The sequence below is a fragment of the Hyla sarda genome, chromosome 3 (assembly GCF_029499605.1).
Source record: "Hyla sarda isolate aHylSar1 chromosome 3, aHylSar1.hap1, whole genome shotgun sequence".
NCBI classification, from domain to species: domain Eukaryota; kingdom Metazoa; phylum Chordata; class Amphibia; order Anura; family Hylidae; genus Hyla; species Hyla sarda.
The window spans coordinates 383,926,876-383,943,815 of NC_079191.1; the positions used below are offsets into that span (position 1 = coordinate 383,926,876).

General features: G+C 45.4%; 1 protein-coding gene across 1 annotated transcript in view; it reads right to left on the minus strand.

The window, feature by feature from the left end:
- Positions 1-16,940, minus strand: part of APLF (aprataxin and PNKP like factor) — a 174,623-nt gene that overhangs the window by 60,325 nt on the left and 97,358 nt on the right. Inside the window, exon 7 of the mRNA XM_056567904.1 lies at positions 11,611-11,909. Coding sequence (XP_056423879.1) covers positions 11,611-11,909 — 299 coding nt within the window. The remainder of the gene's footprint in view (positions 1-11,610; positions 11,910-16,940) is intronic.

Consider the following 16,940-nt stretch of genomic DNA (forward strand, 5'->3'; position numbering starts at 1 on the left):
ATATGTGGGCGTAAAATGCTCTGCGGGCGCACAACAAGGCTCAGGTTTGAGAGCGCACTATGTACATTTGAGGCCTAAATTGGTGATTTGCACAGGGGTGTCTGAAGGGAGGGGAAAGGGAGGGAGGGGAGAGGGGAAAAGGGGAAAAGAGGGGGAAGGGGAAAAAAAGGAGAGGAAAAGTGGTTGGAACTCCCTTTCTTGATTTACTTTTTCTTCTCCTTTTTCACTCCTGCTGCATTCTTGCACTTAATTGATCTTTGTTTGAGGTTGGTACTGTATTTTATGCACCTTGAGACTTATGTCCCTTTAACAACAGTTTACCTGTTTCCTCTTTGTTATACTACCTATGATGTTTACATGTGCCAGCAGTAGTGACACCATTGTTTTTGTCCTATTCCCCCCCATGTCAGCTTTTCCCCTTTTGTCTGCTTTTAACCTATTCTAATAAAATATACAATTTTTACTTCATTTGAAATGACTCGATCTTCTTAGTGTTTGTTTCCCACTAACATAAAGTAGAATATGTCACGAAAAAACATTCTCGGAATCAGAATGAAAGGTAAAAGCATCCCAGAGTTATTAATGCTTAAAGTGACAGTGGTCAGATGGGCAAAAAATGGCCGGGTCTTACACTGAAAATTGGCTGGGTCCTTAAGGGGTTAACTGTTTCTACTGATAATACCTCTCCCTATACACCCATGAGCACTTCCCTTTCTGTTTATAATACTTCTCCTTATACATCCATGAGCACTTCCCTCTCTACTGCTAATACCTCTTCCTATACACCCATGAGCACTTCCTTTCCTACTGATAAGACCTCTCCCTATACCCCCATGAGCGCTTAACTATTTCTACTGCTAATACCTCTCCCTACACAGCCACACATTCTGCTAGCATTTCCTGCTGCTCTATTACATTGTCTGCCTTCCTTTAAGTCTTTTGATATGCTGTCCTTTCCTCAGATACTGAGGTTAGTACTGTATCACTGATACTATATTCTGTCCTTGGGTTTTTATGCCCCAGGTGGATTCTTTTTCACTTATCAACATTAAAGGGGTACTCCGGTGCTTAAACATCTTATCCCCTATCCAAAGGATAGGGGATAAGATGCCTGATCGCGGGAGTCCCGATGCTGGGGACCCCCGTGATCTTGCACACGGCACCCCATTTGTAATCAGTCCCCGGAGCATGTTCGCTGCAGGTTTGATTACCGGCGACCACAGGGCCGACGGCGTGTGATGTCACGCCTCCGCCCCCGTGTGATGTCACGTTCCGCCCCTTAATGCAAGCCTATGGGAGGGGGCGTAATAGCTATCATGGCGGGACTCCCGCGATCAGGCATCTTATCCCCTATCCTTTGAATAGGGGATAAGATGTCTAAGCACCGGAGAACCCCTTTAAATGTCTGTTGCCAGAGTTCTGAATATTTTTCCAGTTTACCAAAATCAGTTGCCATTTGGTGTATACTTTTGTTAATTTTTGACAAAGCACAGCATATCTACTAAAGAGGTTAATAGCCTCTAATTCCTTGAGAACCTTAACCCCATAGGGACTCAGCCCATTTTCAGCTTAAAGTGTACCCGTCAGATCCAACAAAAAACATTTTTTTATATATCACTCAGTACCTAATCCTGACCATATACATCACATCTTTATGTGTCTAGCACCTTTATTTATTTTTTTATTACACTTTTAATTTTGCTCTCTAGTCTGAATTCCTCTCAAAGGGAAGAGGCGTGGCCTCACTGTGCAGGTCTCCGCCCCCTCCCTTAGTATGCTGTCTGCTCACATCTTCTCTGGCATTAGCAAAACTCCAACTCCCAGCTTGTCCTCACTGACATTAGCAGGACACAAGATGACAGTGGGAGGATTTTTGTGAGCCCTGCACTCACAGCTGTCAATCAAGGAAGTGTGTCCATGACATAGGTGATGATACATGGACACAGAAGGACTAGTATGTGTCCAAGCACATACGGGGGGCAGTTGTTTGACTGGCTTTTTCAGTAAGAAATACCTGTTGGTTTTGCATGCTTTACAAATCAAAAGATTTTGTATCTGACAGTGCCCATTTAAGGCCCATTTTTTGCAATTCTGACCACTGTCACTTTATGCATCAATAACTCTGAGATGCACTTGTAACGCCGAGCACTCCGGGTCCCGCTGCTTCCCCGGAGCGCTCCCGGCGTTACTCTGCTTGCAGCACTCCCCGCACGCGCCCCGGCTCTCTGAAATTTAAAGGGCCAGTGCACCACTAATTGGTGCCTGGCCCAATCTAGTCCAATCACTGTTTTCCCTATAAAACATCACTTCCCCTTCCTGTCCCTGCCGGATCTTGTTGCCTAGTGCCTAGTGAAAGCGTTCCAGTGTGTCCTTGCCTGTGTTTCCAGAATCTCTGCTGTTGCCCCAGACTACGAACCGTGCCGCCTGCCCTGACCTTTCTGCTATGTCTGACCTTGCCTTGCCTTGTCCTTTTGTACCGCGCCATCTCAGCCGCCAGAGAGGTTGAGTCGCTACCGGGTGGAACGACCTGGGGGTTACCTGCCGCAGCAAGTCCATCCCGCTTTGCGGCGGGCTCTGGTGAATACCAGTAACCCCTTAGACTCTGTTCCCCTGGTACGGCCCACGCCATCACCTCTCTGGTACAGAGGATCCACTCCCAGTGTCCTCACCCTCCGCCAACCCGGATCCTGACAGCACTTACCTTTTATTCTTATTCTGAGAATGTTTTTTCGTAGCATATTCTAATTTAACATAGTGGTAAATTTCCGTCGTTAATAGCATCCTTTCTTGGCGAAAAATCCCAAAATTTCATGTAAATTTAGAAATTTTTGCATTTTTCTAACTTTGGAATATCCATTTTCCATACAAGCAGAGAGTTTAAAATAAAATTATTTTATTATTAAAATTAAATTAAATTAATTGATTCACAAATATAATAGGTCTACTTTATGTTGGCATCCTAGAGTTGACATGTTTTTACTTTTTGAAGACATTAGAGGGCTTCAAAGTATTGCAGCAGTTTTCAAAATTTTCAGGAAAATTCAAAATCTGAATTTTTCAGGGACCAGTTAAGTTTCAAGTGGATTTGAGGGGACTTTCTGTGAGAAATACCCCATAAAAGACCACATTATCAAAACTGCACCCCTCAAACCTAATTTGCCAAGTGAATGCACAGACACTATCCAAGACATCTTTTAACTTATGCACATCCTCTACAAACTGTACTGTGCTACAAAGCTTGGTGTCATCTGCAAAGATAGAAACAGATCTGTTAATGCCATCCTCTATATAATTAATAAATAAATTAAACAAGAGGGCGCATGCGCGTGGCTCACGAGGAAGGACGGAAGTAGTGTGAGCTCCGTGCCGACCGCGGTGTTCTAGCCTCTCTAAGCGCCTATTTCAGGCTCCTTTGCACCGGGAACGGCTCCTTCTGCAGGGAGAATATGCCACGATCCCAGCACAAAGGTCGGAAGACGCACTCACAAAGGCTATCCCAGTCTATCCCAGATATCTTTCGAGCGACCTCGCGCTCTAAGATGGCGGCCTCCCGCAGTGACTCGCCTACTGAGAATTCTGAGGACGAGTCCCATGATGCCGCTGCTCTCTCACTTACGGCCATGTTCCAGACCATTAAGAAGCTTTTCCAGACGGAGCTTGCCAAGGCGGTTACTGACCTCTCTTCGCAGTTAAGGGATCTGGGCCAGAGGGTGGCGGACACCGAGACCCGTATTGATGACCTCGCGGAGGCTGCGCAGACTGATCGCCGCGAGATCGAGGATCACACCGAGCAGCTGCAGGCCCTCGAGCTGAAACTCGAGGACCTTGAAAACCGCTCTAGAAGGGCCAACCTCAGGATTCGCGGGCTACCAGAGGAGGTGACTGATATATCAAAGGCGATCTCTACCCTGTTCTACGCCCTTGCTCCTCAATTGGAACCAGAGATGCTCCGCTTCGATCGGATCCACAGGGCCCTGGCGCGCCCAAAGAACCCGGACTTACCTCGTGATGTGATCCTGAAACTACATTATTCCGAGGTGAGAGACACCCTACTCCAGGCGGCTAGAAACACTCCATCTCTCCCGGGGGTTCCAGAGTCGGTACGCATTTATTCTGACTTAGCTCCTTCCACTTTGGCTAAACGCCGGGACTTTCGCCCAGTGACACTTGCACTTCAGAGGGAGGGGGTCCGTTACCGATGGGGATTCCCCTTCTCCCTGGTTTTCCGGGTCAATAATCGAACGCATACTGTGCGCACCTTATCCGAAGCCAAAGAAGCGCTGAGCCTGGAGCGCAGTGTGCTGTCGGAACTCCCCCCCCCAGCCTCAACGAGCTAAACGGGTGGATCATGTGTGGACCGCGGTCGGGGGGGGGCAACAATTCACCTCGGCACACGCGGGCAGCCCCGACATCTGCCCGCTGACCTGTACCCCTCACCGAGATCTCTCTATTGGGCTGGGTGACCCACTTTTCATCTGCGGGACTACCTCGTTGTTGTGTGAGACACCGGAATCCCTTCATTGCTCAAACGGACGCCTTACTTGCACCCTAGACTGGGAAGCTCTATTTTTGGAGAACTGGTATTGTTTATTAAGACTGTTGTTCCTGGGACTCATAGCACCGATGGCGATACCGTGGACGGACTATTTTGCCTCTCCATCCCTGTACACAGGGTCAGGAAGTACGGCGGGCGCTCTATTAACCCTGTCCACCTTTCCTGTTCTGCGGACTGCCCCAAATGCAGTCCTAATGTTTTGTTTTGTTTTTTTGTGTTTATTTCTTGTTTTTAGGTACAGTGCTAGTTCACTTTGCTGCAGATTGGCTTATGTGGCGGCGGCGACCAGTCTAGATGCTCTTGAGTATACTGCTGTGTGGGCCGGGGGTAACGTACTACTTAGCACTCTATTCATAGTTAGTCATGGTTAAATTGCTATCACACAACGTCAGAGGACTTAACTCACCTATGAAACGGAGGAAGGCGTTCATGGACTATACTAAACATCGTCCTGAGGTGTTATGCGTCCAGGAGACACATTTTTCCACGACTTCTACCCCCGCCTTTTACCACCGCTCCTACACTCGTTCCTATCACTCCTCCTTTCAGTCCAAATGTAGGGGAGTGATGATCTTGCTCCACAATTCCTTCCCATATACTATTGAGTCAGAATATAAGGATACAGGGGGGAGATATCTGATCCTGTTGGGTTCGCTCTATGGCAGAACTTTATGTATAGTAAATTCTTACTCCCCTACGGATAGACCTTTAACATTTTTTGGTATGTTGTGCAAGAAGCTTGGGAGCCTGGTCTTTGACGAGCTGATTTGGGCAGGTGACTTTAATATGGTTTATAATGGACGGCTCGACCGATCCTCACAGACCCCGGTTCGAAGATCTGGCTCCCAACAGAAATGGTTACAGAACCTTTTTGCTACGCTCTCATTAGCTGATGTATGGAGAGAGCATAACGGGACTTCCAGGGGTTACACGTATTACTCTCCTATGCACAAAAATTATTCTAGAATTGATTGGGTGTTGACCACCACTAACATTCTACCTCATCTCCTTTATGCACGTCATATCCCGTCACCCTGGTCTGATCATGACATGGTGCATGCCTCCTTCGATTTCCAGCCTCGTTCCACTTACCCATTTCGGTGGAGACTGAACGAGGCATTGCTTACCATGCCTAGAGTACAGCGTCAACTGCAGGATGATCTGACTAATTATTTTGCCTCCAATGCTGGACCCACTTCGGCACCCTCTTGGACGTGGCTGGCACACAAATCTTATATGAGGGGCCGGATCATTGCTTTGGCTAGTGGCATCAAGAGGGACCGTACTAACCAGCAGACAGCATTGGAGGAAAAATTACAAAGACTGACTTATGCACACCAACAGGACCCCTCTCCCTACCTTTTCCAGGCTTTGAGGGAGACCAGGTCGCAACTAGACGCCCTTCTCTCTACTAAAGTGGAGAAGGCAATACGATGGACTAAAGCCACTTACTATAAATTTGCCAATAAGCCTGACAGACTCTTGGCAGCAATGTTACGTAAAACGATGCCCTTTAATAGAGTCCATAGCTTACAGTTGCGACCTGGTCTCCGGACTTCACACCCGGACAAAATTTACGATGCCTTTCACACGTACTATACACGACTTTATACTGCGACGGACGCTGACCGACCGGACCCCTCTTCTCTTTCCTCTTTCTTAGATTCTGTATCCCTTCCAACCCTTTCCCCTGACGCCAGGGAAGCTTTGAATGCTCCATTTACTCTGGAGGAGGTGCTGGGCGCTATCTCCCGTGCCAAACAGGGCAAATCTCCTGGACCGGACGGCTTTACAGCCTCCTACTATAAGAAGTTTGCTACTAGTTTAGCCCCACATCTCTTGCACTTCTTTAATGGCCTCCGCTCTGGTTCGGATCCTCCGAGGGAATTCCTTGACGCAATGGTGACAGTTCTCCCCAAACCGAACAGGGACCCCTTGAGTGTAGTAAATTACCGACCTATATCGCTCCTCAATGTGGATGCCAAGCTCTTGACGTCCATCTTGGTGGCACGACTCAACCCCTACCTCCCTGGCCTAGTCCATCAGGACCAGGTAGGTTTCGTACCTGGTAGACAGGCGCCTGATAACATTAGGAAAGTCCTGGACCAGGTGCACCTAGCTGAAACTTCCTCGACACCTTTGGTAGTTCTGGCCTTGGATATAGAGAAGGCATTTGATTGCGTCTCTTGGGACTATCTGTTTGCCACACTCACTAGATTTGGATTTGCAGGCCCATTTATACATGTCCTTTCCAAACTATACTCTACCCCGACTGCCTATTTAAAATTGCCCACTACTGACCCACGCCCGATATCAGTGAGACGGGGGACTCGGCAGGGATGCCCACTGTCACCAGCCCTCTTTGCACTCGTGATGGAGCCGTTAGCCCAATTGATCAGGGAGCACCCTGATATTACAGGCATGACAGTGGGCACCTCGGCATATAAGGTGAACTTGTTTGCAGATGATCTCTTGTTGACACTGACTAACCCTCTTGTCTCTCTTCCCAACCTCCTCCAGGTGCTTGATGGCTTTGCCGTCCGCTCTGGCCTCCGTGTTAATGTAGTGAAGTCAGAAATAATGTACTGTGGGGTTCCCCCTCCTGTCAGACAATCTATATCACTCACTTTTCGTTTCCGTGATTCCACGGAGGGGTTACCTTATCTTGGCATAACTCTAACCCCGTCCCTGCGCTCCTTGTACAGAGCTAACTATCCCCGGGTATTCCAATCTATTAGATCAGATTTGAGTCGCTGGGCCTTTCCCTACGTGTCATGGCTGGGCAGAGTGAATGTTGTAAAAATGGTAATTTTGCCTAAACTTTTATATCTTTTTCGCTCACTGCCCATCCCCATCGTGCGTAGGGAACTGGAGGCATTACAACGCGATACATTTACTTATATCTGGGCAGGTAAGCGGTCCCGTATTTCCCGGGCACTCATGCATTATCATAAAAAGGTAGGAGGTTTATCTGTACCTCACTTCCTCAAATATTATTATTCTGGGAGACTGGCCCAATTGGCGCTGGTTAATGCCGGGCCCGGGGCACCCAGGTGGACACGACTGGAGAACGCCTTACTGTCACCACTTTCCTATGAAGCCCTAATGTGGAGCACTGGTCCGGTAGCTTGTAAAGTCCCCAGCTCTGCCCGCATGGTCTTGTATTCCCTTGCACTCTGGTGTCAGGTTCGCTTTAAATTCAAACTCCAATCTCACTATACCCCTATGACCCCTATATTTTCTAACCATCTTTTTCCTCCTGGACTCTCTCGACAGACCTTTCAATGGTGGATTGACAGGAAACTGACTAAGGTACATGACTTTATAGACAACCGTACTTTCCACACTCTCACCTCTCTGACTAACAGACTAGACTTGCCCCCCACCGAGGTGTTTAGAGCTTATCAGATTTTTTCTTTCATAAGGTCTCAGGTTGCCGTATCCCAGATCCCGAAGCCGACTTTCTATGAAGCTTTTATCATCTATAGGCCATTGGCGACTGGACTGCTCTCCTTGTTGTACGCCCACCTCAATGCTCCTTTAGCAGATAGTAAGCTCCCGTTCATGGTGGCGTGGGAAGCTGACTTGCATATACTGTTAACACCTGCCCAATGGCATGATTGTTGCGAGACTTTGAGTAAGGGCAGTTGGCAGATTCCCCTAATGGAAACTGCATTGAAGGTATTACATCGTACATACATGGTCCCAACTCGCCTTTTGTCCTGACATATCCCCGCTTTGCTTCCGAGGCTGTGGCCATCTTGGGACCATGTACCATGTGTGGTGGTCCTGCCCAGTGGTAGTGGGCTACTGGGCTGGAGTTCTGGACCTCGTGGTTTCATTGCTGGGGACCCGGGCTCCCAGAACCCCTTCCTTTTGTTTGCTGGGTCTTCGGCCCCCGGGGATGTCCCACCGACAGTTCAGACTTGCACAATATATTATGATGGCAGCTTGCATTTATTTAGCATCACAATGGAAGAAACCTACACTCGATTTATTTAGGGTCATTGAGAGGGTGTACTCTATTATGATTAATGAAAAATTGTCAGCGATCAGAGATGATACGGTAGAGAGGTTTAATACGCTTTGGGAACCTTGGTTGTCATCTGCATATTGTTCTCGTGTCCGTCAGTGCAAGAATATGTACTGAGAGAGTTACATGTATTCTATTATTGTCTATGATATGAGACTGAGTTGCCGCCGCCAACCACCATCGATTCTACATATATGTTTGCAGTGGACTATGTATTGTATAATTCCTGCATCTGTACCTATGTTCTTGTTACGTTGGCCTTGGTAGGCCCATATGTTCTTGCCAATTTTCTGGCTATTCTGCTAGTTCCTATGTGATTCTGAATGATCATCAATAAAGCTTCACTGTTTGACTATTAAATAAATTAAACAAGAGCATGCCCAGTACTGAACCTTGGGGTACACCACTAATAACCAGGGACCAATCAGAGTACGAATCATTGACCACCACTCGCTGGGTACAGTCCTTAAAGGGAACATATCATCAGATTTTCCCCGAAATAATGCTTGGCAAAGCTTTATATAGGGTAAAATCTTTATCCTCACCATCCCCGGGGACGCTCCTGCCCCCAGGGATGGCGAGGATATGAATTTATAAGATTCTCCCCGCCGGCCCTGTAAGTAGTCCCCTGGGTGGGGAGATCCTCTCACCCAATCCCATGTCTTCAGCCGGCAGCGACACCCCCTCGGCTTGATTGACAGGCCGCGTCATTGCTCTACTCACTGAACAGATGGAGCAGAGCAATGACGCGGCCTGTCAATCAAGCCGAGGGGGCGTCCCTGCCAGCCAAAGTAACGGGACCTGGTAAGAGGAGCTCCCCGCCCAGGGGACATACTTACGGCCGTGGCAGTGACTAGTTTATAACTTCATATCTTCACCATCCCTGGTTGCAGGAGCATCCTCCGGGGATGGCGAGGATAAAGATTTTACCCTATATAACACACTTGCCTTTGTACTCATCTCGTTGCTACCACACATGTTTGACACCATCTCAACTAAATAAGTTTATCTTGGTCTCATTGGACCATAAGACATGGTTCCAGTAATCCATGTCCTTAGTCTGCTTGTCTTCAGCAAACTGTTTGCGGGCTTTGGTTTGCACCATCTTTAGGATGACTGTTATGGAGACCAATATTATGCAGTGTGTGGCATATGGTCTGAGCACTCACTCCTTTATCCTCTGCAGCAATGCCTGCAGAACTCAGATGTTTATTTCCCAAAAACAACCTCTGAACATGATGCTAAGCACATGCCCTCAACTTCTTTGGTCTACCATGAAGGGGCCTGTTCTGACCGATACCTGTTCTGTGAAACCACAGTATGGTCTTCCCCATTGTGCTGCAGCTTAGTTTCAGGGTCTTGGCAATCTTATTATAGCCTAGGTCATCTTTATATAGAGCAACAACTCTTTTTTTCAGATTCTCAAAGAGTTCTTTGCTATGAGCCTATGAAGATATGTACCTCCAGAGATCAGTATTAGAGTGTAAGAGCGATAACACTAAATAACACCTACTTCCCATTCACACCTGAAACCTTTTAACACTAATGAGTTCCATGATACCAGGGAGGAAAAATGGCTAATTAGGTTACATTTGTATTTTACTTGTTGTATAAAATCTGATAGAACCAATGAGTAGGGAACCTTTATACAGTCTCTTTGACTCTATATCGGATTTAAATTTCCGTGAAGGATGGGTAACAAACAACTCAGATACGTAAAAAAAAAATAAAAAAAAAACATGCTTAGAAAACTAGTGGACTATTATTGGTCCATAAAATTCAGTATGCCATTGACAGTATATGTGCCCGAAAAATGTAATGTGTGTGGGGCCTTGAATGTGAAAAAGCATAAAAGCATTACATTTCAAAGATTTAATTAAATATTTATGCTTAGAATTTGATACAATGGTTTTAAACCATCCAAACAGGCAATGTTCTGGCGATAGGCTATGCTCTTGTAATGTATATGCTACATTGCAGGCCATACACATTAGCCCTGATTTACTAAGAGTGGAGTGTAGGTTTTGTTGTGGTTTTTGCTGTTCCGACCTTTTTTTTCCAAGGTAGTTACTAAGTTACTCTGCCTTTGGAAATTCATACATGCTTTAGGTAGGGTAGGGTTTTCTTCCCAGAAAATACACATGATTTTCAGAGTGGTTTTCAGAAAAGACGAGTGATTTTGGATGAAATCTAGGGAATACGCCTCTTTTCCCGAAAACCACACCCAATTTGTAGGAATCAGAGTGTTTATGATTCTGTCAGTTTTTTCCGTCGCACATTCAGAATTTACACAGAATTTAGGCACACAACCCGACAAAAAGAGTCGGAATGCTGTAAGTAAGAGGGCCATTGTCATAATTATGGTGAGCCACACAGCAGGGGTCAGGAACTTCATTTGGCTCCTGAGTCATTGCTGGGGATCAATGGCTATTACTCGCTTCAGGCTTCATTGCCAGATGTCAGACTACAACAAAAAAGACAGCGCTCCGTAATATGATAACGTCAGGAACTTGTATATAAAGCCAGAATCAACTGGTGCTCACCAATGTTTGTTGTACCGTCCAAGTACAACTTTGATATCCACATAAATAGATGGATAATCGAGACCCTGCAACCGCTCCTGGCCTTGTAAACAGCCAGAGCAAAGAACACACCTCCAGAGGAATCGGCAGGATCAAACAGGCACTGGGACTCTTCTTAGAACAAAGGAACTTTATTACCCATAATGCAACGTATTTCAGGGGATATTCGCTTGATCAGGCATATATCATATGCCTGATGAAGCGGATATCCCGCGAAAAACACGTTGCATTATGGGTAATAAAGTTCCTTTGTTCTAAGAAGAGTCTCAGTGCCTGTTTGATCCTGCCGATTCCTCTGGAGGGGTGTTCTTTGCTATGGATGTCAGACTAGGTAGGAGAGGGGAGCTGTACATCCCCTTCCAGCAGCACCGCAGAATTATTTAAACATCAGCCTTCCTGTTATGACCATGTAATGCGGCAAAGAGTGTTTATGAAATTACCTGTAGCATTTCTCTCCATACATGCAGGGAGTTCTCTTCTTCTGGGATGGTTGGCTCTGCTGGGATGACACTGGACTAAGGCTGATATTGTCATTGCTGACTGCTCTAGAGGCCGAAGGCTTGTTGTCTGACGCACAAGGACTTTCTGGTGGACTAATGTTACTAGGTGGTGAAGATGGAAGTGTTTGGGTGTAGTCCTCTTCCATTTTTACTTCCTCATTGTCTACCACATGACCCTTCTGTAAATTTCCTGGAGTGACTGTTTTTTTCAAAGTAGCAGAGGTTGTTGGCAATGAAACCTTTTAAAATATTGAAAAAGAAAAATATTAAAACAAAAAATCCAATTGCACAGGACAAAAAAGTAGTATATTGTCATGTCATGCAACTTCCCTATAAAAAGGAAACAATCAAAACAGTCAGAGCTTATTGTAAGGTTGCTTTGTTACTACAAATAGAAAATATATTTAAAAAAGTTGAAGACGTGATAAAAGCGGTTGTCTATGTATTGGACAATTATTTATTTTTCTTAGAAGGAGATCCCAAACAATAAGGGTGTTCTGAAGATCCCAGAAATCAGCTGTTACCTATGGGTGGAACACATTAACACCTAAATAAACCTAATGGACACAGTCAGTCACTGTGGGGGCCTCACAGGGTCAGAAAGGAATGACAGCTAAGAAACAAAAAGAAGCAAATACATACATAAAACATACATATATCTCCTTAGCTTATATTTAATGTGTGATATCTTCAACTAGGTTGTAATTCCCCTACGGAAACAGGTATCTGGCTCCTGTGAACTACAGGATGAAATCATCACCTACCAGACCCCTCCTACTTGCTCTCAGACCCCTCCCCTCCCAGTTCCATCTGCTAACTATATGGGATATATATTGTAGTTATACACATTCTCTTAGGCTGTATTCAAATGCTGTATTTTTTCTGTAGTGATTTTCCCCAAATCACAGCAAAATGGTGATATTCTGCAATAATAGTGCAAAATATGGCAAAAACTTGTAATTTTTACCACAATTTGAAAAACTACTACAAAAATGGCTTAAAGGGAACCAATCATCAGATTTTACCCTATATAATGCTTGGCAAAGCGTTATATAGGGTAAAATTGTTGTCCTCACCATTCCCGGGGGACGCTCCTGCCCCCAGGGATGGTGAAGATATGAAGTAATAAACTAGTCACCGCCACCGCCGTAAGTCGTCACCTGGGCGGGGAGTTCTTCTCATCTACTCCCGTTATTCGGCCGGCAGCGACGCCCCCTCCGCTTGATTGATGGGCCGCGTCATTGTTCCGCTCACTGAACAGACGGAGCAGAGTGATGACGCGGCCCATCAATCAAGCGGAGGGGGCGTCGCTGCCTGCAGAAGAACGGGAGTAGATGAGAAGAGCTCCCCGCCCAGGTGACTACTTACGGCGGCGGCAGTGACTAGTTTATAACTTCATATCTTCACCATCTCTGGGGGCAGGAGCGTCCCCCGGGGATGGTGAGGACAACAATTTTACCCTATATAACGCTTTGCCAATCATTATATAGGGTAAAATCTGATGATTGGTTCCCTTTAAATGAAGGGAAAATGTATGAAAAACGCAACAAAAATCGAAGTCTTTAAAAAACACCTTAATTGCAATTCAAGGTCACTTTGGCCTCATGGTAATCTTTTTCTAAAACAACACACTTTGAGTAAAAAAAAAATGCATGAACACTGCACAGTGTGAACGGACACTGAAGTGAACAATAATGGGATCACCGGGGTGAATTCCAGCACTAGCACCCTGAAGAGATGATCAGCTGGAGTAGTCAACCACATGAGCCTATGTTCACACGGTAGAATATCATGGTGCTTCCACTCAAATTCCTTTCTGCCAAGATGGCAGCAGATTTTTTGCAGTTTTACAGATTCCGTGCGGAATTTGTGCTGCATTTATGAAGAGTTTTTCTTCAGCTCAACACACAGATTCCGGACAGAATTCAGAGTCCCATTTACTTTAGTGGACTTTGTTGAGAAATTCTGCAAAAATTATTGATTGCTTCAATGTTTTTGCAGAATCTGGAATGCAGAATTTCTGCAGTGGAAATTCTGCCGTGGAAAGTCTGCCGTGTGAATGCCCTGGAAATGATATTCACCACAAAAGTTAACTTCATGTAGCTTAAAGGGGTACTCCCCTTGAGAAAGGCTTCGGTCCCGAAACGCAGCGTTGGGGTGGTGTCCCCTCAGGTCCTTCTGGAGCACTTTAAATAAGTATGCTTTTTATTGCATTCTGACTTGCTGGTTTTTGTAGTCCCTTTGTTGGACACTGCTCTACTGTAGTGTTCTTTTACACACTTCAATTATTTTTATGCATGTTCTGCCTACTTTAGCTCATTTTTTGTGAACGGAGGGGTCACCCTTGCTGTTCTTTGCCCCCTTGGGTGCGAGTTCTGTAATTCTATGTATTTTGGTTTATTAAATAAAGTTTTGTTTGTATATTTCTATACAAAGGTTCCGTTTTTCTCTCTGTACGATTTAGCTATGGGAGCTTTATAGCATTTCTTGTATATGGGTGGGTTATTAGTAGTGAGGATTACACATCCCCTGTTTACTATATCTTTCTGATTTTTATTCCCCCCCCCCCCCCCCCTGCTTTTTTGGTATCTGTGTTTTTCTAAATTGCTTCCAGTCGTTGCAAAACTATAACTCCAACATGCCTGGACAGCTGAAGAGTTGAAGTTTTGCAACAGCTGGAGGGACCCTGGTTGGGAAACACTGCAAAGAAACATGATGAGAGATGAAATATATATGTGGTTGCACACGTTTTCCAAGACAAAGGTGCGAAATTAGTCAATGGCCCAATGAGTAATAGTATAATAGTGGCGAAAGTGACAAAGCCTACTCCCTCTCAATCATCCATGAATTAGCAATAATGAAACATGATGTCAACACACCAGTAGTCTTACATCTTGCCCGATATAAAAGCTTCTTCTTCGCATTTATGTTTATAGTTTGCAGTCACAGTATGCATTCCGGCTGAAAAGAATATGCAATACTACAGAGAGAAACAGCAAACTGAAAGCCAACCAGAACGGCGCTGGGAAAGCGTTGGAGGTGGCGATGGAAAATAAGTCAATCAACACAAAAGGAAAAAGAACAGAAAGTCCATTTTCTAAGAAAGCATGAGGTCTATACGGGCTGCATAAAATGAAGCCGGAAATGATAATATGTACATCTGCATCTTCCTCATCTGCAGAGATGGACAATAACCGCCTTGTAAATTACGTTAATAGCCCCTATACAGTCTTGAACAGCATCTTAATATTTATCATCACCCCGGTGTCTCCACATGGACTGCAGGGTAGGGGTGGGTTATGGTCTACATAATGCTGAGTAAAGACATTCAGAATCATAATAATAAAGTCATTGCAAGGTTCCATTCCGCCGCACATTATGTCGACTATAACAGAGATAACATTTTCATTTCTTTCATTGATTTTTTTTTTTTGCTTCGGTATGTGATGACATAGGAAGCCTACAAAAAATATATCCGCTATTGGGAAAGTATTAGATTGGATAATAAATAATATAACCGAAGTTCAGACACATTGAAATAAAACAAAAGGGTAATAATGACTGCAGGGTAATGCGCACAGTGAAAGGCCGAGTAATAGACATTTTAGCCTCTAATAGGACACTAGTGTCTGCATACAACTTGTAGGGTTATACCTATATAATCATTATAACAGGAGTCAGCCAGGTGCTTGGGAAAAAGACTGCGACAATTAAAGGGGCACTCCAGGGTAAAGAAAAATTTTACTATAAGGCTGGCCCAGGGTTTAAAGGGGTACTCCACTGCTCAGCGTTCGGAACAAACTGTTCCGAACGCCGGCAGCCCGTGACATCATAGCCCCGCCCCCTCATGACATCACGCCCCGCCCCCTCAATGCAAGTCTGAGGGAGGGGCATGACAGCCGTCATGCCTCCTCAAATAGACTTGCATTGAGGGGGCGGGGCATGACAACATGAGGGGGCGGGGCTATGACATCACGAGCTCCCGGCGTCAGCTCCAGCGTTCGGAACGGTTTGTTCCACGCTGAGCAGTGGAGTACCCCTTTAAATAAAAATCATACATACCTACCTCAGTCCCCCTGAAGCTTCTGTTCCAGCATTTTCCGGTCCCCGCTTGGTGCTACTTCTGAGACAAGGTGTGGGGGGGCGGAACTGCCCGCTCAGCCAGTCACTGGTCCCAGTGATGTCCTGTCTCAGTTAGTGATTGGCTAAATAAACAGGCTCTGCAAAGAAACCCATCTCGAATGTAGCAACAAGTGGTCACCAGGGGGGCCAGAAAGCGCTGGAAAGGGAGCTGTAGGGGACTAAGGTAGGCAATTCTGACTTTTAGGATAGGGTCACGCAACAGAAAATTTGCTGCAAATGCTCAGATGAGCATACACTCAGGGCTACTGGCTGCAGCCCTATGTGTTCAGTGAGGTTTGGAGGTGGGCTTGCATGTCACAGTCACTTCGGCGCGCTGGCCCTGTCTCCAAACCTCACTGCGCACACAGGGCTGCTGCGGGGTAGCTGCATGTCTGCTCATAGTAGAATATGCAGCATATTTCTCACTGCACAGCATGATACACTGCACAGCATGATACACTACATGTGACCCTACCCTTAAGGGGTTTTCTAGGGATAGAAACACAGATCTAATTTCTTCCAAAAACACAGCCATCCCTGTCCTCAGGTTGTGTGTGGTATTGCAGCTCAGTTCTATTGAGGTAAATGCAGCCAAGTTGTAATGCTACACACAACCTGAGGACAGTGGTGGTGTTCTTTTTGAAAGAAATTAGCTCTGTGTTTCTATAACTGGATAACCCCTTTAATTTTTACCCTGTCCCCAGCAACATATACATTCTTTTGATATCGAAACACCCTTTTAAACTGTGAACTACTGCATATTTACAAATATAAAACTACTGCATGTTCACACATAAGTGTCATTTAACAATCTTGTGTAGCCATCATATTAAGAAGCATCGTTGGCGTCATCAATTTTAAAAGCCGAGCTATGAATTGGAACAGATATTTAAATAAATTAAAGCAAAAGACCTGCTGTAACAAGGCTTATGACCTGTAAAGGACTACAGCCATCTGATCCTATATAGGAACTACAGTGGTCCCTCAACATACGATGGTAATTCGTTCCAAAACGAGCCATCGTTTGTCGAATCCATCGTATGTTGAGGGATTCGTGCAATGTAAAGTATAGGAAGCTGTACTAGCCTGTCCCCTTAATGCGATGACCCCGACATAAAAAAGCATCGTATGTCGATGCGGACATCGAC